The 23900-nt window shown below is 36.6% G+C and overlaps 7 protein-coding genes and 1 non-coding gene across 11 annotated transcripts; 6 read left to right on the forward strand and 2 right to left on the reverse strand.

Annotated features, from left to right (window-relative positions):
- Window positions 1–65: 65 nt before the first annotated feature.
- Window positions 66–2909, reverse strand: F53A2.3 (Phosphoprotein). Its single transcript, NM_067347.3, has 7 exons — window positions 2816–2909; window positions 2083–2172; window positions 1861–2027; window positions 1551–1676; window positions 1267–1494; window positions 355–548; window positions 66–265 (listed from the first exon to the last, which is right to left on the reverse strand). The coding sequence occupies exons 1-7, from the start codon at window positions 2895–2897 to the stop codon at window positions 187–189; spliced, it is 966 nt and encodes a 321-aa protein (NP_499748.1). The 5' UTR covers window positions 2898–2909; the 3' UTR covers window positions 66–186.
- Window positions 2910–4663: 1754 nt separating this feature from the next.
- nud-1 (Nuclear migration protein nudC) lies at window positions 4664–5747 on the forward strand. Its single transcript, NM_067348.9, has 2 exons — window positions 4664–4770; window positions 4818–5747. Exons 1-2 carry the CDS (start codon window positions 4667–4669, stop codon window positions 5674–5676), a joined length of 963 nt encoding a protein of 320 aa, NP_499749.1. The 5' UTR covers window positions 4664–4666; the 3' UTR covers window positions 5677–5747.
- A 73-nt stretch (window positions 5748–5820) lies between these two features.
- On the forward strand, window positions 5821–6849 carry dro-1 (Protein Dr1; the record flags this gene model as incomplete). The annotated part of the gene is made up of 2 exons (NM_001392227.1): window positions 5821–6237; window positions 6320–6849. 2 exons carry the CDS (start codon window positions 5821–5823, stop codon window positions 6455–6457), a joined length of 555 nt encoding a protein of 184 aa, NP_001379209.1. The 3' UTR covers window positions 6458–6849.
- ife-1 lies at window positions 6554–7755 on the forward strand. 2 transcript variants are annotated; one of them, NM_001268267.5, is made up of 3 exons: window positions 6554–6799; window positions 6961–7426; window positions 7473–7755. In NM_001268267.5, exons 1-3 carry the CDS (start codon window positions 6745–6747, stop codon window positions 7645–7647), a joined length of 696 nt encoding a protein of 231 aa, NP_001255196.1. In that variant the 5' UTR covers window positions 6554–6744; the 3' UTR covers window positions 7648–7755. The 2 variants fall into 2 exon arrangements, with proteins under 2 accessions (NP_001255196.1, NP_001255197.1); NM_001268268.2 differs by lacking the exon at window positions 6554–6799 and having other exon boundaries at window positions 7473–7747.
- Window positions 7756–8073: 318 nt separating this feature from the next.
- acaa-2 (3-ketoacyl-CoA thiolase, mitochondrial) lies at window positions 8074–10003 on the forward strand. Its single transcript, NM_001383022.3, has 5 exons — window positions 8074–8108; window positions 8179–8331; window positions 8382–9163; window positions 9534–9688; window positions 9745–10003. The coding sequence occupies exons 1-5, from the start codon at window positions 8096–8098 to the stop codon at window positions 9824–9826; spliced, it is 1185 nt and encodes a 394-aa protein (NP_001370026.1). The 5' UTR covers window positions 8074–8095; the 3' UTR covers window positions 9827–10003.
- Window positions 10004–10221: 218 nt separating this feature from the next.
- On the forward strand, window positions 10222–18821 carry mtm-6. Of its 3 annotated transcripts, none has more exons than NM_001027431.7 (8): window positions 10222–10271; window positions 15205–15408; window positions 15466–15541; window positions 15759–16699; window positions 17230–17319; window positions 17578–17661; window positions 17950–18474; window positions 18523–18821. In NM_001027431.7, exons 1-8 carry the CDS (start codon window positions 10242–10244, stop codon window positions 18595–18597), a joined length of 2025 nt encoding a protein of 674 aa, NP_001022602.1. In that variant the 5' UTR covers window positions 10222–10241; the 3' UTR covers window positions 18598–18821. The 3 variants fall into 3 exon arrangements, with proteins under 3 accessions (NP_001022602.1, NP_499753.1, NP_871680.1); NM_067352.7 differs by having other exon boundaries at window positions 15753–16699; window positions 18523–18820; NM_181951.6 differs by lacking the exon at window positions 10222–10271 and adding an exon at window positions 14530–14894 and having other exon boundaries at window positions 15753–16699.
- F53A2.9 (F-box associated domain-containing protein) lies at window positions 18775–22493 on the reverse strand. Its single transcript, NM_067353.2, has 6 exons — window positions 22257–22493; window positions 21385–21772; window positions 21141–21338; window positions 20450–20590; window positions 20256–20401; window positions 18775–20206 (listed from the first exon to the last, which is right to left on the reverse strand). The coding sequence occupies exons 1-6, from the start codon at window positions 22412–22414 to the stop codon at window positions 19960–19962; spliced, it is 1278 nt and encodes a 425-aa protein (NP_499754.1). The 5' UTR covers window positions 22415–22493; the 3' UTR covers window positions 18775–19959.
- On the forward strand, window positions 20388–21309 carry F53A2.10. The gene is made up of 3 exons (NR_052827.1): window positions 20388–20416; window positions 20470–20508; window positions 21100–21309.
- Window positions 22494–23900: the final 1407 nt, after the last annotated feature.

Here is a 23900-nt window from a genome sequence, read left to right on the forward strand (position 1 = left end):
AATTTCAATTCCCGCCAAGTTTCGAGCCGGTTTTTTTTTTTGAAATTTATACGAACACAAAAAACCACAAAAAGTTTCGTGAAGTTCATTGCTCGAAAAAAAAATTTACACAACACAAATGAGAAAATTATAAAAAATTTAAGGAAAAGAAGAGAGAACAGAAAAAATGAAATGAAAATATTTAAACTAATTGTAAGAGTAATCCTCGCTTTGCTGCTTTCTCTTACGAGAGTTTGTTATTCCACTTTTCGAGCGAGCGTGATTGCTGAAATTTAGAGGTTTAAAATTAGAGTAACCTAATAAAGTTGATTCACGATGTGTAAGAACCGAGAACCATCTAAAAACTAAACTTACAAAAGATTAGAAACGTGTTGCTTGAACAGGAGACTAATGTTCACAGCATTTGAAGAATTGTCTCCTCCTGTCACAGAAAGACATCTGACAAGAAGGCCCGCTGGGCCATTTAATAATTGAGCTGGAAAAGTGATTTGTGGTTGTTGTGGTTTTATGCTGGTCGAGTAGAGTTTTCGTTGCTCGTCCGGGACAACCTGAAAGTTGGGGTATTTAGAACAATAAAATTGCTATGCACCCAGTGCGAAATATCTCGTAGCGAAACCTATGGTAATTCTTTAAATGACTACTGTAGTGCTTCTGTCGATTTACAGGATCGATCTTTGAAATTAATTAAAGTATTGATTTATCGATAGAATATTAAAATGAAGCAGAAAATAATACGAAGAAACCACTATTCGAAAATAAACTCAATTCGAAAATTGTGACCGTAAATCGACACAAGCTCTACAATAGTCATTTAAAGAAGTTTTCGCTACGAGATATTTTGCGCATCAAATCTGTTGCGCAATACGCATTCTTCGAATTTTGTGTTCCCGTAATACGGTGCCAAGTGGAAGCGAGTACTGTAGCCCTAAACCTAAAAGTTAAAAAACATACACTACTGTAGTGCTTCTGTCGATTTACAGGATCGATTTTTGAAATTAATTAAAGTATTGATTTATCGATAGAATATTAAAATGAAGCAGAAAATAATACGAAGAAACCACTATTCGAAAATAAACTCAATTCGAAAATTGTGACCGTAAATCGACACAAGCTCTACAATAGTCATTTAAAGAAGTTTTCGCTACGAGATATTTTGCGCATCAAATCTGTTGCGCAATACGCATTCTTCGAATTTTGTGTTCCCGTAATACGGTGCCAAGTGGAAGCGAGTACTGTAGCCCTAAACCTAAAAGTTAAAAAACATACATTTTTGATCCACACGTTTGCCGCGTTTATCACGATATTCTTGAGTGAAGATGACTGTGCCGTTAGCTGCCCGAATACTTTATTCACATTAATATCCGCATCATCTGTCAGATTTCTGACGATAACCGTTTTTTCTTTCAAAAAACGAGCTGGAACGAGACTGGCTTTCAGGCCAGTCGTCACATCATCCGGCTTTTTTCCCATCAATTTTTCATGTTGAATTTGTAACTGGAAAATGAATTAATTGATTTTTTTGGAAAAGTACAGGAAAAGCCCAAAATTACCAATTTCATCATTCCTCTCATACCGTAACCCACTGTTCTCATGTCTTCTGATCCATGTTGAATAAGTCGGTCAATTCCGGAAAAATCCACGTTCATGCGACAAGCCATGTTATCGCTTATTGATTTCTGAAAGTTTAGGATAAATTTGTCGGGGTACTGTAGTAGTACTGTAGGATTACTGTAGTTTTAAAAAAAAAAGTTTTTTCTTCTTTTAAAGGGATATCGGTTTTGGGTTAGTAGGGGATATGATCGTGGTACTGTAGTAGTACTGTAGAGGTTTTTTAAAAAGTATTTTAAAGTAAAAACGAACATCAAGCTGTTGCATTTGATCTGGAGGCGTATTATAACTTTTGAATCCAATATTAAACGGGCACAGCTTCACACCAGAATATTCGTTACTTGAAACACATGCATCATTTGAAACCTCCTCCTCGTACCATTGGAACGAATTCGACTGCTCTTGTGGCACTGTTCCATCTGAAGTTGGTTCAGAGTGTGGTTTTAAATTTTTTTTTATAAGGATTTAACTCACTTTCAAATACTAAATTCGGAGCAATGTGTTCTATCTTGATCTCTGACTGATCTTGAAAGGTCGATGAACCATTTGAGTTGGCAGCTTCATCTATAGAAAAATAAAACTATGGTGATTTTTTTAGGTGATATTTCAAAAGTAGGCGCAAAAATATATAAATATAGACACCAGGGGTTTGCGTCAAATTTGCCGAATTTGCCGTTTGCCGAGATCGGCAAATTTGCCGAATTTGCCGACCACATCAAAAATTTGACAGTGCAATTCTGACCAAAACTATTTACTTTGTCGCCAAAAATTTAGTAAAATGACACAACATTGAGTTATTTTTATGTTTGAGCAGACACACTACACGGAACTTATTCGGAAACCAGACGTTTGTTCAGAATTCAGCTTGCCAAATTTGCCGAATTTGTTGGCAAATTTTGAGATTTGCCGCACACCCCTGGTAGGCACGTCTATGTTTTTTTTGGAATTTTTCTGGTTAAAATTTGTTTAATTTTTTTTTGGCAAAAAAGGATTTTTTTTTGTTTTTTAAGCAAAAAAGGAGTTTGTGGTTTTTTTGACAAAAAACTATTTTTTTTTTTTGGTTTTTTGCCAAAAGATTTCTTGCTAAAAATAAAATTATTTGGTATATTTTGTTCATTTGACAGGAATTAATTTTTTAATTTAAAAAAATGAACATCATTTTTTTGAGATTCGCTATTAAAAATTAAAATATACAAAAAAAACCAACCGTAATTCAATGAATTATTCAAAGTTTCTTTGCACTCCTCCAACTTTGCCAAAACGTCCAGAATAGTTTCTCGGGAAGCCATTGTCTCCTAAAAAATAGGTTAAGTATTATTATGAAACTGTATATAATTCCAGTAAAATCTATGATATTTTATTTTTGAGCAATATGTAGAAAAATGCACCTCTGCTAAACTAAACATTAAACATAAACTAAACGAACATTATCATTGAATATCGAAAAAGTGTATTCAATTTTTTCAGATATTACAATTTTCAACTACAACCGGACCATGTGGAAATTTGCGCGGAAAGAAAAGGAGAATGTGTCCCGCAGGGGTAAGAGTCATTGGTTTCGTTGAAATCACGTTGAGTGGGTGTACCATCTGTTGGGGAAATTCTCTCCCCCTGGTCCGGTTCTGACATAATCTAGATTTTTCGAGAAAATCAAGTTTCAGTACATACTAAATTTAAAAAAGAAGCTAATAAATTAATGAGAAACTATGCAATCAGCTTTTTAAATAGTCTATCGAAAACGGTTTACTGGTGTTTTCTTTCTTCTGTTTTTCAATATTCTATTACATTAAATGTTCCTATAAACTAATATTACATAGACGTTTTGAAAATGGAGAAATTCGCCATACTTGACGCGCAAGGTCTCGCAGTGAATGCTCTTTCTCTCCGTCTCTTCGCCACATACTCTCTCACTGCCGCACCGCTTTTTTTTCAATAAAACAGGGTAAATTTAGTGAATTGATTTGAAACTCTATCTGTATTTAAAATAATAATAATTATTATTAAATTATTATTAAAAAAAGTGTGTCAACATCTATTTTAATTATGTTAACTACTAAACATAAATAAAATGCGTATTTTTTTGCAAGAAAGAAAAAAAGGCCGCGTAAAAAGGGAGACACAAATAGTGTTCTAACTAGATTCTCAACGCGATGCGTAGTCTAATATGAACGCAGACATACAAACAAAAACGAGAGGTGACCTCGTTTCCAATCTAATTAGCCATGCTAGCGTGTACTGAAGTGTCGAACGTCTAATTAGAAAAAAGCAATTAAGCATACGTAATGGCTTTTCTGTCTTTTTTGGAATAATTTGTAAATGGAAAAGTGAACTTAATCAATATTTAAGTTGGATTTATTATCAATAGAAAGTTTCAAAATGGAAAAGGTCTCGAAAAATCCAATTTCTAAGCGTGTGCATTTTTCTCTTTGATTAGCACCATCTGTTCTTCAATTAGACCCGTTTTTCTCTTTAACGGGAGAAATAGTAATGCACTAGGTAACTTATTGCTTTTTTTTTCTGAAAATTACTTTGAATTCAAATTTGAATTTTTAAATTTCAAATCAAACTACTGTAGCATCGAGTTTCGCGTCAGCACGAGAGTTGCGCCAGTCGCCGCGCCAAGGCGCCTAGAAAAAACGGCGCTCGCAATTTATTTTCAATTTTACACATTTTCTCTCCTAATTTATCGATTTTGCGGGATTTCGCACAGATTTTCTTTGATTTTTCAACTATTCTCATTGTCCCAGAAATATAATTGAGCATTATGAGCCACCTGCTTTCCCCAGGCACTTGCAGTATCCATGGGAACATGGCGAAAATAGGATTTACCAGAAATTTCGAAATAACTCAATTTTTCTAGTGATATTTGTCAAAATAAATGGTTTTCTAGTTTGTAAAATAAGTTTTTAACTAGATTAAGTAGAATTTGTCCTGTAATTATTGCGAAATAACTATGTTTCTTGATTTTAGGCTCTATTTTCAATAATTCCGGATTTCCTAATGTTTTTCTTCGTTTTGGAAGTAGTTTTTATTAATTAATATATTTAAATTTCAGAAAATGTCTCAATATGAGCGATTCGACTCGGTGCTGCTCTCCATGGCCCAACAGCTGAGCGGCGGAGTGCCTGAAATGCTTGATGTACTATTTGAATTTCTTTCGAGGTAAGAAATTTTTTCAAAGTGCTTAATAAATACATGTTTTGTTTCAGAAAGACGGATTTCTACAGTGGCGCTGGTGTCGATCAAGCCCGGACCCTTCTCCTCGAAAAATTCGATAAACACGGTGGAAAGGCTATGAAGGAAGCTGAAGAAGCCAAGAAACGGAAGGAAGAGCAGGAGAGGAAGCTTGCTGAACGAAGAGCTGCACAAAAAGCTAAGGAAGAGGAAGAGTTCCGAAATGCGAAAGTCGTGGAAGTCACTGATGAGGAAGCGGCCGCGTTTGAAAAGGAACAGGCTAAAAATTCTGTTGAAAATCTTGAAAAATTCGTCGATAACGAAGGAGAAACATCGAAAGACGCTGAAGTCGAAGATGAGGACAGTAAGCTCATGAAACCAAATAGTGGAAATGGTGCGGATCTTGCCAAATATCAATGGACTCAAACACTCCAAGAACTCGAGGTGAAGATTCCAATTGCTGCTGGATTTGCTATCAAATCTCGTGACGTTGTCGTCAAAATAGAGAAGACTTCAGTATCTGTCGGCCTGAAGAATCAAGCTCCGATTGTCGATGGAAAGTTGCCTCACGCCATTAAAGTAGAAAATTGCAACTGGGTAATCGAAAACGGGAAAGCGATTGTCCTAACTCTCGAGAAGATCAATGATATGGAATGGTGGAATCGATTCCTTGATTCCGATCCTCCAATCAATACTAAGGAAGTGAAGCCAGAGAACTCGAAATTGAGCGACTTGGATGGAGAGACACGTGCCATGGTCGAAAAGATGATGTATGATCAGAGGCAGAAGGAGATGGGTCTTCCAACGTCTGATGAGAAGAAAAAGCATGATATGCTGCAACAGTTCATGAAACAGCATCCTGAAATGGACTTCAGCAATGCTAAAATTGGATAATTCTGTGAATTTTGTGAGATTTGTTCCGAAAATATTATATTTATATTCGCATAAATGTACTCAGTTTGATATTAATTTTATTTCATCTTTAAACTTTTAATAATGTATTTCTCATTCCTTATATCTCTTTTAGATCCCTTAAAAATGCAGTGCTTCAACACAATTTTCAGACTCTTCACAGATATGGATGAGGACAATGAAATCGGACTTCCACAGAAAGGTATCAACCAAATTATCAAAGAAGTTGTTCCTGAAATGCGAATCGCCAACGAGTCGAGAGATATGATCAATGCTTGCTGCGTTGAGTTCGTGAAGCATATTGCGAGAGAAGCACAACGAATTGCGAGCCAGGATCAGAGAAAAACAATATATCACGAACATGTTCAGAAGGCACTGCAGAATTTAGGATTCACACCAGATTATCTCGAGGCCGCCGACAGTGTTCTCGATGCCTGCAAGGTTGAAGCCGAGAAGAAGCTGCGAAGGAAGAACTCTCGTCTTGAAAAATGTGGTATTCCAGAGGAAAAATTGTACGAAATGCAACAAGAATTAATTCAGAAGGTAATTTTTTGAGGTTTTCAAAAATAATTTTGTTTTTATAAAACAAACACTCATTTCCTCAATGTTAATATTTATTTTACAGGCACGCCAACAAGAAATTGAGCAGCAGCTTGCTCACCAACAAGCACAAGCCGCGGCGGTAGCAGCCGCAAACGCACAAATGTTTGGAGGACCATCAGAGGGCTCTTTGGCTCCAACCGACGATGACTACGACAACTAGATTGTTTTTCTTCGCTTTTTTTTTCTACGGGTTCTCATTTTATTTCTTCATTTGTGTATTTACCTTGATTCATCATCGATAATTTCTAAATCTCTTTTTAAAATTGTTGTACTATATTCCACCATTTCCTATTTTCCCCGTGAATTTTTTTACTGACCCGCTCCATATTTCAATGGCACGTCATTTAGGGCACGATTAGTTGGCGTTTTCCCCAGTTGTTCTCGGCTTCTCAGATCAGTCCTGTTTTTGCCTTGCCAGTTGTCGAGGTGCGAAAATTTTAAGCGCAAATGTCAGATTCTGAAATAGCATTTGAGAAGCTGAAAATCTCTGGGGAGAAAGAAGGTGAGCCATTCCCTTTTTCATTATCGTTTGAGTACTATAAATTATTCACAAAAAAACTGTTTCTCGCCGTTTTGCATCACTTTTTTGGTTCCACGTGCCCATTTTTATTTGCATTCATTTATTCTCTCTGTTTACTGATTTTACTAATCGAGTTCTTCCAGGTATGACTGAAACGGAGCAAACGACGGCACCCATTTATCCGCTGAAGCGTAACTGGACGTGGTGGTATTTGAACGATGAGCGCAACAAGTCTTGGGAGGATCGTCTGAAGAAGGTGTACACCTTCAACACCGTCTCGGAGTTCTGGGCTCTCTACGATGCTATCCGTCCACCAAGTGGCCTCAACGCGTTGTGCGATTACAACGTTTTCCGTGACGATATTCAGCCGATGTGGGAGGTTCCGGAAAACTCGAACGGAGGACGCTGGCTCATCGTCATTGACAAGGGAAAGACTCCCGAAATGGTCGATGCTATTTGGCTGGAGATTCTCATGGCTTTGGTCGGCGAGCAATTCGGAAAGGACATGGAGTCGATTTGTGGGTTGGTGTGCAACGTCAGAGGAAAAGGATCGAAGATCAGCGTCTGGACTAAGGATTGCAACGATGATGAAACCAACATGAGGATTGGGTATGCATGTCTATTTTTAATTCTATCTTGAATTTTGGAATTTCAGAGTTGTGCTGAAGGAGAAGCTGATGGCCGCATCCAAGGACCACTCAAAGCCACTGTTCGATGTGATCCGCTACGAAGATCATGAGAGCTGCCAGAAGAAGACCAGCTCGGTTGTGAAAGCCAAGCTTTCATTGCACTCGTCCGATGCTCCAGTCGCCGAGAAATCCGCCGTCTAAAGCAGACCATTTTGTATCTGCTCTACTTGTTTTTTAATTACACCCGTTGCTTGGCTAGTATTTCACTCGTTGTTTTGTGATTGGTTTAATAAAATTGATGAAAATTAATTGTATTATATTGCCTTGTGGTTTCCAGGCCCAATTTTGTATCTTATTGTAGTGTAGAATGTAGCCTTTAGGTCAGAGAACAAGTAGCGGGAATGATGATAAAAAAGACACCGCGAAAGTCGGCCATTCTGCTTCTTTTTCGTCTCTGCGTCTCTTCTCTACCTATCTTATCGGCCCAACAAACAACCGAAAAACTTTATTTTTGTTCAAAAGCCCCTCTCAAAATAATTATGCAGTTTTCTAAATGCCCTTTTTTTTAGGTTTTTTCACCTCTTCCTAATAATTTGTTACTACTTATAAGAACGTTTTTATTTACAGAACCACACAAATACACTGCAAAATGGCAGGAAAATGTGAGTGGGGGTCAAAGTCCATGGTCGTTGTACTAATAAGTGATCAGTGATGTTTATATTATGTCTGCAGGTGTGTTCATCGTCGGTGCCAAGCGTACAGCATTCGGAACTTTTGGTGGAAAGCTGAAAGGATTGAGTGCAACTGATTTGGGAGTCGTCGCTTCTCAAGCAGCGCTGAAGCACGCTAATGTTGGAGCAGATGCCGTCGATCATGTCATCTTTGGTAGAAAGATTTTATTTTTAGAATGATTTAAAGAAAACCTCTAATTTCAGGAAACGTGGTTGCCAGCTCTCGTGATGGAATTTACCTGAGTCGTCACATTGGACTCAAATCTGGAGTTCCACAAAACGTCGGGGCCCTCACTGTCAACCGTCTCTGTGGTTCGGGATTCCAAGCAGTCGTGAATGCAGCTCAAGCTATCAAGCTCGGCGAGTCCAACATTGTTCTTGCCGGAGGAACCGAAAACATGTCAATGGTGCCATTCGCTGTTCGAGATATTCGTTTCGGAACTGCACTTGGAAAGAAGTACGAATTCGAAGATATGCTCTGGGATTCTCTCAGCGATCCGTATGCCAAGTTAGCCATGGGACAGACTGCAGAGAAGTTGGGCGCACAATACAAAGTTACCAGACAAGAAGCCGACGAATTCGCTCTGAGATCTCAGACCCTGTGGAAGAAGGCTCAGGAGGCTGGTGTCTACAAGAATGAAATCGTTGGAATCACTATCAAGGGGCGCAAGGGAGAAGAAAGCTTCGAAATCGACGAGCATCCGAGAGCCACCACCGCAGAAAGCCTTGCCAAGCTGAAGCCTGTTTTCCAAAAAGACGGACTAGTGAATGCAGGAAATGCGTCTGGAATTTCTGACGGAGCCGCTGCTCTTGTGGTTGCCGGTGAAGACAGTGTGAAGTCGAAGAATCTGAAACCGTTGGCTCGAGTTGTTGCCTATTCTGCTGTCGGTTGTGATCCAACCATCATGGGAATCGGACCGGCTCCAGCTATTCGGGAAGTTCTCAAGAAGAGTGGGCTCAAGATTGGAGATATTGATATCTTCGAGGTAAAATATATTGTAATTTCATCATATTAAAGGCGCACTGATTTATTAAGAAGAGTCTCGGCGCGTGAAAAATTATTTTATTGTAGTTTTTGGAATTTTGACGGATTTTTACTGAATTAGCGAACTTTTTCGTTTTATTTTCATTTTTCTGCTAAAATAGGCCGAAAATGAGTTTAATTGTACTTTGAAATATGATTTTAAACTATTTTAACGGAAAAATCAAAAGAAAAAGAAGTAATTTCATCGAAAAACGCAACCATAAACTTTTTTGCGCGCCGAGACCCATTTGGATAAATCCGTGCGCCTTTAATAAGGTGGAATTACGATATAAAACTATTTCCACATTCAGTCTTAAATTTATTTTTTCCAGGTAAATGAGGCGTTCGCTCCACAAGCTCTCGCCGTTCAACGTGAACTCGGAATCCCAATGGAAAAGCTGAATGTCAATGGTGGAGCCATCGCTTTGGGCCATCCACTCGCCGCATCTGGAGCCAGAATTTCCACGCATATTGTGCACGAGCTTCAGTATGTCACCAAAACTTGAATTATATCCATAATCTAATTTTTCTAAAATCTTTCAGCCGCCGCAACGTCAAGTACGGAATCGGATCGGCTTGCATTGGAGGAGGACAAGGAATCGCAATTCTCTTCGAAAAAGTTTAATTTGAATTTGAATTTGAACTTGTGATTTGATTTGTGTACTATAATTTAAGATATTAGATTTGAGATTTGTCTTCGTGTAAAATTCCATCTTCCACATGTATTTGTATTTATACTTTCTTTTTTTTTCAATATTTTTCCTATTTGCAGATAGAAATGAAAGTTTTATCTAAAAAAAAATTTTTTTCTGAAAAAAACCAAAAATCTGCAAACACTAGCACGCAATCTCGCGTCTCTGACGCCAATTCCCCCCCCCCCCCCCCCCCCCATTTCACTCGTAGTTTCCTCGGGTTATGACACCACTAATCCGAGCAGAATTGATTATTTTTCTCCCTTTATTATATTTCATTTGCCATATGGTTTAGATTTAAAGCTTAAAATAAAATGCCAATTTTCAGATCGGTTCGGGGGTTTCAAAATGCGATTCGAGGACATTGGCATTTCGAAGGTGAGCGTTTTATGAAATTTTGTAAACAAATCTCTTTTATTCCACGGGCTGGCGGCGATCAAAAAGCAGGAGTAGAATAAATAAAATATGGATAATGGCGGTATCCGCCAATTTTCTCGTCACCCGAAAAAAAGTACGCAAAAGTTGTTAGGACTTTGTCCTTCCAGAAAATAAAAATATTACAAAAAAGTAGCGAAAAAAATCAACTGAAAACTTAAATGAAATCGAATTTTTATTCAATTTTCTGGAAGATTTAAATGATTTTTTATTACTTAAGCATGAGAATTCTGGCCATCTCGTACGCCCATGGGTCTCGCCACGCGGACAACGAGTTACTGTATTTTTTATAAGACGGAATCACTTAAAACTGTCAATTTTTTGAATTTTTCCCGTTTTTTCTACATGTTTTCATAGAATGTGCGTACTTATCAAAATAGATATAGGAAAATTCATATGATGCGTTTAATTTTGCCATTTGAAATTGGCATTCCAAAAAATAAGTGCCAAACCACAATTTGCCGGTTTGCCGGAAATTTTAAATTCCGCCAAATTGCCGATTTGCCGGAAAAAATCGTTTGCCGCCCACTCCTGATCTACAGTAACTCGCAGAACGCGTGGCGAGACCCCACGCGCAGAATATATGGTCAATTTGATTATAAATATTTGGGTTTTCTGTGCTTTTTTTGCTTTTTTTTCGAGTTGTCCGTCGAGATTTATTCAATTTCCTCCGTGTTTTTTTGGCTCCCCGCTTCTCCCAAAAAAGTGTTCCACCAGATCCATCTGTTTCGTCGAATAATGTAATGAGGTTGACATGCGACGAGATTCAAGAGATTGCCCCTCAACCAACCGACCGGGGCAACTCCAGGCACCAACTCTTTTTTCTCTATTCTTCTACTAGTTTTGGTCGGTCCCTCATTTCCTCTTCCTGACGACAACTTCTCCCGATCTCCCTCTCTCTCTGGCTCTCTCTGGAGCCACTACTACCACTCGTTTCTCTGCGCGCGTCATTTTGTAGTGTCTGTGGTGGTCTTGTCGTTTATTTTAAGATTTTCCACTTTTGTTTGTTTGTGATGAAAGTTTCGCAAACTTGATGTGAATCAAAATCTGCTGAATTTCGAAATTTTCAAAATATTATCCGTTCGCAAAAATTTTCACACTAGGCGACTATTGTATTACTGAGATCGTGGCGAGACCCACTCGGACAAACATCGTGTGCCTTTAAACTGGAGTGTCAAAATTTTACGAAGTTACAATTTTTTCAAAATTGATTGGCTCTGAAGTTTTCATATTCAATTAATTTTGCAAAAATTTTTGCGCTAAAAATACGGTAACCGGTCTCGACACGACAATTGTTGTTAAATGTGAAAAGGTGTGCACCTTTAAAGAGTACTGTAGTTTCAAACTTTCGTTGTGTCGGAATTTTCCTAGTTTTTCTACTGTTTTTTTTTTGCAAATTCATGTTTGATTTTAGTTTTAAATAAACATAAATTTGAATACTGTTAGAAATTAATTAAAACTCAGAAAAGGTCGAAATTACAGTACTCCTTAAAGGCACACATCCTTTTTTGAGACTGGGAAAATGGAAACTTGTTGATTCTTCTGAAAAATAATATAAAAAAATCGGAAAAACTTGATGTCAAAGGATATTTTACAACTCTAAAATTAAAAATTTTTTAAATTTTTTAAAAATTAAAAAAATTTTTAAATCGAAAAAGCTTCATCCTTGTTGAAAAAAGCCAGTAATTCGACTTTTCTCAGAATTCATAATTCCTTTGACTGATAAATTGCGAAGAATATTAGATTGGCTACTAAGAAAGTTGTCTATAGAATAAATGATTATGAGAATAACTTCTGATGCAAGATCAAATATATTCCAGCTCACGCATGAATCAAATCTGTAGTAAACCCGCAAATCCGTAGTATTTATCCCTTTCTAATTGACTTTTCTCGTCGGCTGTCTACTTTCTAGCTCCTAAAGCCAATAACAAGCTTACCCGTCTGTCGTCCATCAACATTCAGTCATCTGTCAACGCATCCCAGGGCTTCTCCCTTTTTATCTCTAATTTAGGTTCTTCTCGGTTTTCGCTCCAAATTCATCGTTTCCTTTGTTTTCGCCCCGTATCTGCGTGGTGCCTCCTCGATGTTTTTCATTCAATCTATCTTTATTTTGTGCCTAGCTCTTTCTATCTCTCTATAAATAAACAAGGATCCTTTTGCGTTTCAAATATATGTAAAAATTCCAATTCGCGCGCTCCTTCTCTTTCTGCTTCACTGAATTTCAATGGACCATTTTCCCGAAGACACACACACAATCTTTTCGGCGAAAAAAAAAATGAGCAAGAAACACGGAGAAGGAAGAGCTGATTAAACCGAAAAAAAAACGACGACGACGAGATGACGGAGACGCTTCTCTTTTTCACCCGGTTTTGCTCATTTTTGCTCATTTTTTCTTTTACAATTAGACGATGTATAGATTTAGGATATTTTTCAGGTTTTCTTTCCTATTACGGAAGAATTCTGACAATGCGTATGGCGCACCATATTTTACGCGCAAAATATCTCGTAGCGAAAACTACAGTAATTCTTTGAATGACTACTGTATTTACGTGTTGATTTACGAGCTCAAATTTTGGAAAGGATTTTTCGTGAAAATAAATTTTTTCGAGCCCGTAAATCGACACAAGCGCTACAGTAGTCTATTAACAAATTACTGCAGTTTTCGCTAGGAGATATTTTGCGCGTCAAATATGTTCCTCAATACGCATTCTCAGAAATTAGTGTTTCCGTAATAAATTCTACAAGAATACTCATCGTGGAAACGCGCTCCACTGTCAATTAAAAATGCCCCGCCCCCAATAGTTGGGTCTCGTTAGGTATCAGGTATTTTCCGGAAAAAACCGGAAATTCAAACTGTGTCAATCATTTTCTCTAATTTTCAAGCATTTTTTCGTTATCTCTCATGTTTTTTATGTCGAGATTATTAAGGAAAAGCATTGTTTTGACATAAGAACCTTTTTAAAAACCACAAAACCTAACGAGACCCATCTCGCGGGGGCGGAGCGTATTCAATTCTCCGTGGAGCGCGGTTTTTTCTATGAAAAAAAAACGCAAACAACGTTTAAAATTCTCTCTTCCTCAAACCAGAAGAGAAGTTTTTTTTTAGTTTCAAATGGAAAAAAAACCAGCCGCATTTTTAATTTATCCGTCAAGCTTCTCTCTCCTCTTCAATCCAGCTCTCTCATTTCCATGACCTCATTTTGCTCGGTTTCACTCAACAAAAAAGTTCGGTCCCAAGGGATCTTTTTTCCTCGTTTCAAAAAAAAGTTCTCATCTCTGTTGTTTTTGTTTCCGTTTTCCCTTTCCGGTTGCTTCCTCCAATTTCAATGTCGTCCGTCCTCTTCTTCGAGACAAAGTACTTTTCTCCTTTTTTTTTCTGCTCCTTAGTTTTTTTTAAGGAAAAAAAAACGAGAAAATATGTGCGTAGAGACCTTTCACACTTACTTCAAGGGACTCCCTCTCTCGCTTTTCACACCCTTTTCCCGCTGCAAAAAAGCTTACGGAAAAGGAAAAATGGATTGGGTTACGGAGACGTTGACAGACGACGGCTTTACGATTTTATGCTTCCCCTTTCCGTTTTTTTTTTCGAATGCTGGAAATTTCTGAATTTTCGATTTCGTTTGTTGTCAATTTTGCAATTTTGCAATTGTTGCACCAACAATAAGTCTCGACACGAAATTTTTTTTGTCAAATGCAAAATGGTGTGTGCCTTTAAAGAATACTGTAATTTCAAAGTTTGCGGAATTTCCATTTTAATTTTTTGAAATTAAATTATTACATTTTCATCGGAAAGCTATGAAAAATATTTTGCATAATATATGGAATTACAGTAATCTTCAAAAGCGCACACCTTTTCGCCTCTGACAAAAAGTTGTCGTGTCGAGACCGGATACCGTATTACAATTTAGTATCACTTTTCTGATCAAATTATCCTTTTTATTGAATCCTTTTCACTGAATATCTATTCAATTTCCGAGGAGAAAAATGAGAAAAATGACGTGGCGCTGTATCCGTTTCCTTCTTCTCTTCATTTTTTCTTCTCCTCGCAACACTTCTCAAATTGATGACGTTGTTTTTTTTTACATTGAGCGTGTCATCGTTCTAGATAGTTAGTAGTTTGAAATGCAAAGAATTCGATCTCGTTCGTTATTCCTCCGTTCCACTCCGAAAGTCTCCAAAAATTCCCCAACAACTCTTCCAGCACCTAAATGCCAAAAAATGTCGTCAACACCTTCATCGGTGACGACACCACTGTCGGCATGGTGGAATAATATGTCGCTGTCGGGTATCTACCCATCAATCTCCACCTCAACTCCATCTTCCTCATCCTCGTGGAGCTCGCATTTCGTATTTGGCGGACATCATCATCATACGAACAACAACACGGCGAACACTCCGCAATCTACAGTACCCCCGTCGGCGCTGTCGTCGGGTTATACTGAAGATATTACGGTGGCCGGATCACTGTTGAAGGATAAAATTAATGGATTAGTTGATTCTCTGATGGGAAGAGAGTCGGTTCATTCCGGGTGTGGTTACGGGGAAGATGGACGAATTGCCATGATGGTAAGAAGCTTGAAAAGGGGTGTATATTATGGAGACACAGAAACGCGCTCCGCCTTCGAGTGATGGGTCTCGTTAGGTTTTCGCCTATTTTCGAGTATTTTTCATTTTTTTTGTTAGGTTTTTCGAAATGATGTTTAATAATATACATGTGAATTTGAGAAGCGAATATGGGTTTTTTCTCAATTTCGACATGGAAATTATTAAAAAATAATAGAAAACTTGACAAAAAGAACGAAGAATACTTGAAAGCTAGCCCTATAATAGATTATACGAAATTTACAGTTTTTTCTAACGAATTCCCATATTCCAGGTGGATAAAGTATGCCTTGTCGATCGCCTAGGGTGTCAGGAGAATCTAGTCGGCACAGTCCATGTCACAACTACACACATCATCTTCCGAGCTGAAAATGGATCAAAAGAGTTATGGCTGGCGACTGGGCTCATTTCTTCAGTGGAAAAAGGGACGCTAACAGCTGCCGGATGTATGCTAGTGATTAGATGTAAACATTTTCAGGTTTGTAGATAATTTATTGTGATTTGAGTGAATAATTAATTAAGCTTAATGTTTCAGGTGATAACACTTCTGATCAGTAGAGATAAATCGTGTCAAGACCTATACGAGACGCTTCAACGTGCCGCAAAACCTGGTAAGTGATTGAAGTGACATGTTAGCGTGAAGTGAAATATATTATAAAAGATGTATGAAATGTCGTGAAACATCGTTAGTTGATTTGCCGAGTTTTTGGTTTTTGTCAGCTTCTAAGTTTGAGTTATTACCTCATTCTGTCTCAATTCACTTTAAATATTAAAAACATAGGAAAATACTGTGCTTCATTCACTAATGTCGACTGATTTCAGTTTCAGTGAACGTGACGGAACTGCTTGCGTTTGAGAATCGAGAACCCGTAGAAGACGTTCGGGGATGGAGAAGATTGGATTGGAATTCAGAAATGACACGGCAAGGGATCACAAAGTCACAATGGACAGAATCGAATATCAATGAAGGATACACGATCTGCGACACTTACCCCAATAAGCTGTGGTTTCCGACAGCGGCCTCCACATCAGTTCTACTAGGATCCTGCAAATTCCGAAGCCGTGGCCGTCTTCCAGTACTGACCTACTTCCATCAACAAACTGAAGCCGCTTTGTGTAGATGTGCACAGCCTCTGACGGGATTCTCGGCACGATGCGTAGAGGATGAGAAGCTTATGGAGTTGGTAGGAAAAGCGAATACAAACTCGGACAACTTGTTCCTGGTAGATACTCGGCCGCGAGTCAACGCGATGGTGAATAAGGTTCAGGGAAAAGGATTCGAAGATGAGAGGAACTATTCAAATATGCGATTTCACTTTTTCGACATCGAGAATATTCATGTGATGCGGGCATCTCAGGCACGTCTCCTCGACGCGGTGACCAAGTGTCGTGACGTCACAGAATACTGGAAAACGCTTGAGGCTTCTGGATGGTTGAAGCACGTGCGGAGTGTTGTCGAATGCTCACTTTTTTTGGCTGAATCCATCAGTCGAGGTACATCATGTGTCGTTCATTGTTCGGATGGATGGGATCGGACTTCGCAAGTTGTCGCACTTTGTCAACTTCTTCTTGACCCATACTACCGTACTATTCACGGATTTCAAGTTCTCATCGAGAAGGATTGGCTCGGTTTTGGACATAAATTCGATGATCGGTGTGGACATGTGGGGGCGTTGAATGATGAAGCCGGAAAAGAAGTTTCACCGATTTTCACTCAATGGTTGGATTGTATTTGGCAAATTATGCAACAAAAACCACGAGCCTTCCAGGTAAAATCACTGATGTTATTTCGAAATTTTTCTGGATGTTCCAGAAGTTCTCGAATTTTAGAAAAAATGTTTTCATAAAATTTAGTTATGAAATTCCCGTCAAAATTCTTTTTAATTAAAACTACAGTACCCCTACAGTACCCCGTGCCCTATACAGTACTACTACAATAATACCCCTTGAAAAAACAAAAACTGTTTTTTTTTCAAAAACTACAGTAATCCTACAGTACCCCATACAGTACTACTACACTCTTAAAAAGCTGAAGCTCATTTTTTCCAAAAATACAATAATCCTACAGTACCCCTACAATTTTCCTATAGTACCCACTACAGTACAATATCCCTTGAAAAAAACAGAAACTCATTTTTTTCCAAAAAAACAATAATCCTACAGTACCCCTACAATATTCTTACTAGTGCCTCCTACAGTACTACTACAGTAATATCCCTTGAAAAAACAAGATCTGATATTTTCAAAAAATACAGTAATCCTACAGTACTCCCAACTTGATCTCAACTTCAATTTTCAGTTCAACGAACGATATCTGATTGAGATGCACGAGCACGTCTATTCATGTCAATTTGGAACATTTATTGGAAATTGTGATAAAGATAGAAGGGTAAGAGTTTTCTAGATTGTTTTTCATCAAAACTCATTGAAAAAAAAATTAAATTTCGCGCCAAAATGGAAAAAGTTAAAATTTCTCCATTTTTTTTTGAAAAAAAATTGAATTTCGCACCAAGATGTTTTAAAAAATTTGAATTTCGCGCTTTTTTTTGAAAAATTAAATTTAAATCTCGCTCCAAAATGCGTTTAAAAAATTAACTTTTGAAGAACCGTTACTCTTAGATATTTATAAATAATTCAATTTTTTCAGGATCTAAATCTGTCAAAACGCACGAAATCTCTGTGGACTTGGATGGATGCGCGTCATGACGACTATATGAATCCATTTTATTCGGTAATTTTTAAATCTTCTGAAAATTAAATTCTGAAAATGCGTATTGCACAACATGTTTGACGCGCAAAATATCTCAAACTACAGTAATTCTTTAAATGACTACTGTAGTGCTTGTGCCGATTTACGGGCAATTCCAAAATCGATCCCGTAAATTGACACAAGCGCTATAGTAGTCATTTAAAGAATTACTGTAGTTTGAGATATTTTGCGCGTCAAATATGTTGTCCAATACGCATTATAATACTAACAATTCCAAAAAATCAATCATCTAAATTAAAATGTTTCCAGCCTACCGCACACGTTGCTCTACTGGATCTTGACACTCGTGCAGCTCGCTTCACAGTTTGGACTGCAATGTATAATCGATTCGACAATGGTCTACAACCAAGAGAACGGCTTGAAGACCTAACTATGGCTGCGATGGAGCACGTTGGAGTACTAGAATCCCACGTGGCACAGTTGAGAACGAGACTAGCCGAACTGAAGACACAACAAAATCAACAGATAACTTCAACGAATACACCGACGAATATGGTTGATAGTGGAATGAGCAGTGCAACTGATGATTTGAAGAATCTCAGTTTAAGCCATCCTTTGGATCCATTGAGCTCTACACTACCGATTCTGGAAAGAGCAACAAGTCAAGAAAGTGGAGTCATGGATTCATCGTTATACTATCCTGATGAGGCTCTGACCAAATATTCACTAAAATGGCAACCTCTTCGTGGAGCCGATAGATGCTCAAATCCAGCGTGCCGAGGGGAGTTCTCATCGACGATTGAGAGAAGAATTCATTGTCATTTGTGTGGAATGGTAGGAATAATGTGGAGAAAAAAAGTTATTTTATTAATTTTTTTTCAGATTTTCTGCCGCCGCTGCCTCAAAGTGTCTGCAGACGAACGTGAACGAGTATGTGACAAGTGCAAAACTGATTGATTTATTGATTTTCTTTTCATTCTTTCAATTTTTTAATTTATTTCCCTACTTACCAATTTTTCCTCTTTTTAATTTTTACCTTGTATCAAATTTTATATATTTCCCCATGCCCACCGAAATGCTTGTGATCACTTTTTGTATATTTTGCACGGGTTTTAACACTTTTGAGCCACTTGAGATTATATGCATAATTTATTTCAGAAAAAATAAACTCTTTGAAATTATATGTTAACTAATTAACTAGTTAAAAGACAATAAATAAATAATTATGGAGTTTTCACAAGAAACAATACCAATTAAAGTGTTAAAACCGTTAGCTGGAAATGATAATACAAAGGAAACGTATTACGGGATCACGAAATTCTGAGAATGCGTATTGCACATCATATCTGACGCGCAATATATCTCGTAGCGAAAACTACAGTAATTCTTTAAATGACTACTGTAGCGCTTGTGTCGATTTACGGGCTGGACCTTCTTTAATTGTGACATCGATATTTAATTTTCCTCCAATTTTTTAAAAATATTCAAGCATTACATGACAAAAATAATACGCGAAATCGGACTACAGTAGTCATTTGAAGAATTGTTGTAGTTTTCGCTACGAGATATTTTGCGCGTCAGATATGAAGCACAATACGCATTCTCAGAATTTAGCCTTTCCGAATATGATTATAAATGAGATAAAGCAATATTTGGGGGGATAAGCTCGTGAAAAGTGAACAAAAGTAATAATATTGAGATGCACTGTGACAATAAAATGACGGGATTCGGATGTTTCAAGAATTTAATTTTTTTTTAAAATTATTATGCAATTTTGCCCGTAGAGAGTCAGAATTTAGAGCGCCAGCGCCTCAATTTTGAAGTGAATAAAATGAGTGAAATTTAATTGAGACCTGCTCGCAAAAAATTTAAAATGTAAAAAAAAACTTTTCCAGTCAAGAAAATAACGAAATTAGTTTAGAAAGTGGAGAAATTCAAATATTATATCAAAATGAAATTTCGCTTCACGGCCAAATAAAACGCTCCGCCTATCTATTATGGGTCTCGTTAGATATTGGCGAGAAAACAGGAAATTTAGATGATTCCCGTTATTATTTATTTTTCTGGCATTTTCGAGGATTTTTTCATTCCTTAAAATTATTTGAAATCACATTGAGTTCAGAAAAAATTACACAAATGTTTGAATTGGCTGGGTTTGCAGCCAAATACCTAACGAGACCCAATTTTGGGGACGGAGTATTTTTTATTTGGCCGTGGAGCACGCTTGCACTTTGATTTCAAAATTGCGAATTTTTCTGCGTTCTTATAATACTGAAAAACGCGCTTGCCAAATTTAATTTCTTTTGTTCTTCTTTTTTTTTAATTAAAAAGTCGAATCAATCTCTTACGAAATAACTCCATATAAATTCGATTTTTCTGTCTTTCGTATTCATCAAAGGTGTTTTGGCTGATTGGAGGATTGACGAGTATGTGTTGAATATCTTCGGTCTTCGGAATTTCAAAGATGAATTGATTTCCAAAATGAGCACAGAATCCGGGGCGTGGTCCAGTTATTTGAAAAATTTGCGCAGGTTTTGGAAATTCCTTTTGTTTTTCCAGGATACGCCTGAGAATAATTTTCAGATAAGAAGACCTTTTTTAAGAAGCTAACTCACAATTTGACATCAGTCTTCAAATCAACTATCTGATACCGTAATCCAGAAAGTGCATCCATCATATGCATTTGTTGGGATGGCCATTGAGTTGTTTCCATTAGATGAAGATATTGAAAATCTTCAATGATCTCTCCACGACACCAGCGCTGAAATTAGGAAAGGTATAAGTATTAGCTTGTGTTAGAATTTCTCACTTTTAAAAAAGAATTTACAGCTTCTGATGGTACCTGCCTTGCCACAATATTGATCATAGGTGAGTTCACAAAATTCAACGTTTTTCTTGTGAAATGAGTGCTCACTCTGTTGAATGTCAAATTCACTTTTCCGGTCGTCATCTGAAAATTAGTTAATTTGAAATTAAATTGGTTAAAATGGACTGTCACTTGTATAATTTCTCGAAATTGCCTAAATTTACCAAATTTAGAAAAGCAAAAATGAACAAATTTGATTAAGGTGCCAAAATGACCAAATATCATAATACAATTTTATAAAAAAGTTTGAAAATTTTTGAAAAAAATTTCAAAAAGTGGCAATTACTGAGTTTTTGCCACTTTTTGCTACTCGAATCCCTGCAATGTTTGAGTATGAATATTTGAAACATAAGTAGACTATGAAATTGGAATTTTTTTTTGATGGAAGACTTTTAGAAAGTGGAAAAACTGAGACTTTTCCAATTAAAAAGAATCATATAAAATTTTCAATTTTTTTTTGAATTTTTTTACTACGACATCTGGTCTTTGTGGTGCCATATGCATGCTTTAAATTTTAATTTTTTTTGAAACTTAAACTTGATCGGGATCAGGGCTGTCTTTTTTTTGTTGGTTTTTTTGTTTTTTTTTTTCAGACTAAAAATACAAAACAATTTTTTTTAATGTTGTGGCTTACCAAAGAATGATGGAAAATCTGATCCAACTTTCCCACGTCAAGAAATTCCACGTCAATGATCTTCTTTTTGTCATCTAATGGATCAATCGCATTTGGAACCAAATTGTCCAACCAATTATTTATAAACCGAATGTTATTTGCACCATGAATAATTAATTTTTTAAGTTTCAGCGGGGGAATTTCACCGGTATAGTTGCTCTGGAAGATTAGAATTGTTTTATTTCTTCAACTGTAAAGTTCGTACCTGTTGAATAGAATTCTCTTTTCCTGGAATCAAATTCTCCACTTTAATCCGAAGCGTGTCGATTTGGAAGTTTCGTAGCCAATACTCAATATATCTCGATGTTCTTTCAACAAACGTGGCACTTAATCGAAGTTTTTCCGGTTGAAAAATGCCTGATGTGATGTTTTTCTGTCGATCAATTGACCATCCTCCGGTTATCCAATTCGGTGATTTTTTCTTGCTCATGAAAATAGAATGGAATGAGTGTTCCGGAGAAAATTGCGCTGTGATTTCGGCAAATTGATCATGATTCCATGTTGTTGTGAAATGGAGGCATAGTTGTTGTAAATGAGGTTTATCACTTCGAGATATTGATAAAAGGATTTTACATGATTTTTCCAGGTTTGATCTGAAAAATTTTCAATTTAACACAGTACATCGTGAACTTAAAATTTGCAAAAAGTCAACATATTTCCAGTGCTTCCAGCGCCAAAACCACTCCCGGGTAATTTTCAGATGACCTGTGGTAGAAAACATTGGGGTAGAAAACACAGGAAATGAATTAAAATTGTTTTTCAAAAGCTAGATTAGTAAAATCATACACTGTAAACCGCTTGGTAAAGTTTTGAACAAATCTTCACAAAATAAATTGTTACCGAGAAATTTTCAAAAAGTTTAAAATTTTCAGATTTTTTATAGAAAACGTTGTATTTCCTGAAAACGTCTTAAATAATTCTTATGATCATAATACCAAATAAAAAACAGTCCGAACCAAAGTTTAAGCCGATCATTTTTTATTTTTTGAGAGTTTTTTTTCGAGCTCAATGTACTCCTCTACTGCAAAATTTTAGTTTCATAAGTTTCATGAAAATTGTTTAAAAAAATAAACTAACCTCGTTTTCCTATCCAACGTATTCATTAAAACCAATAACGATTTTGCATCCATATCCAAAAAATGAATACCATTTGGCCTATCAATACTATTCAACCATTCCATAACTCTTTGATGCTGAGTCATGTATGTCAGCCTTCCATCCGGTGGTTGAGCCATTTGACATTGAGATTTGTTTTTAAACGATTTTTTGATTTTTATTTTATTTTCCAGATGATGAAATTACCAAGCGTTTTCTGAAAAAAAAAGTACTTGCTTGGAAACGATGTAGAAAAATTTTTTTAAAAACGAAAAACTGAAAACATCTGTTGGTGTGATTGATTTAGAATCGACTAGGACATTTCGAAAAAATTTTCGTTTAATTTCGAAAATTCGGATTCTTTTTTCTGCGTTGGAAAAGTGCATTGGGTTCTCAAACAATCGTTCTTATTAATATCTGATTTAATTTTTCATGAAGACTTTTGTATCAGTGTAGAAACTTTCACATAAAAAACTGTTTGAGTTCTACAAATTTTAATTGAGGTTTCAGAAAGGAGAACCTTTAAAGGTCGAGGAAAAATATGAAGCAAAACTTTGAATTTTGAAAAAAAAAATTGACAAAAATAATCCTTGGCCTATTATTAATTTAGGTAAAATTTTGAACATAAGACAATTGTCTTTGTTCAAAATAATTTGGTACAATTCACATTTTTTTGTATAATTTTTTTAATTATGATTGGTTATTTGAGATAATCAAATGAGTTTCCAATAACCATTCAAAATCTCATAGGCAATGATAAAAAAAATGGTTAGAAAGAGCAATAAACCGGTGATGAGTGGACGCAATTCCCTTTGTGTGTGTTCCGTACCTCCCTGTTCGTGGTGACTAATTTCTCGGCCACGGCCGTCGGTTCTTTTTTTCGAATTGAATCGACGGATGTGTGTAGTGAAGGAGAGCGCGTGTGCAAGAGATTGGAGGAATAGAAATGTGAAGAGAAATAGGGAAGTAGAGGCAAAACACGTATGGTTGGTTGGTGCGTCATAGCATGTGAGAGAGATCAGAAAGGAACGTCTATGATTGGGAGAAGCATTTTCTAACGGGTAGTGTTGTTTCTCTGATTATGGAGCACTTTGTGAGTATCTTTTGAATAATAATAAATAAACTAGTTGAATGGAAATTGGACTAAAATTTTATTGAAACTCATCTTATAGTGTTAGGCTTCAAAGGTCCAATCAGCAAAGACACAATATCGTTAAACTTCAATTGCGCGCGAATTGGAAATTCAAAAACATTTGTTAATGTAACCACGCTGTTGCAAAAAGGGCCAAATTTTGTTTTAAAAAAGTGCTGGAATTTTGTGTGAATCATTGTCAAGCTTACATAATTTCCATTATTTTTGAATTTCCGTCATCCAAAGGCAGCTGTTACTGTTTCTAAGCCACATGGGACATCTGGTTTTAAAGTATTTATATACCTCGGAGTATCGGATGAAAAGTGGAAAAATACAGTAAATGAATACTGAAACCTAAATAGTTCAGTATTTGAAATGTACGCGAAAAAGTAACGTAAAAAATACGGTCAAATTATTTTTATTGGTAATTGTAAGATGTGACCATTTGAAAGCCCGTAGAGACATTCTAATTTCAAAAATAAAACACACACACA

This window comes from Caenorhabditis elegans, chromosome III (genome assembly GCF_000002985.6).
Source record: "Caenorhabditis elegans chromosome III".
Taxonomy (NCBI): domain Eukaryota; kingdom Metazoa; phylum Nematoda; class Chromadorea; order Rhabditida; family Rhabditidae; genus Caenorhabditis; species Caenorhabditis elegans.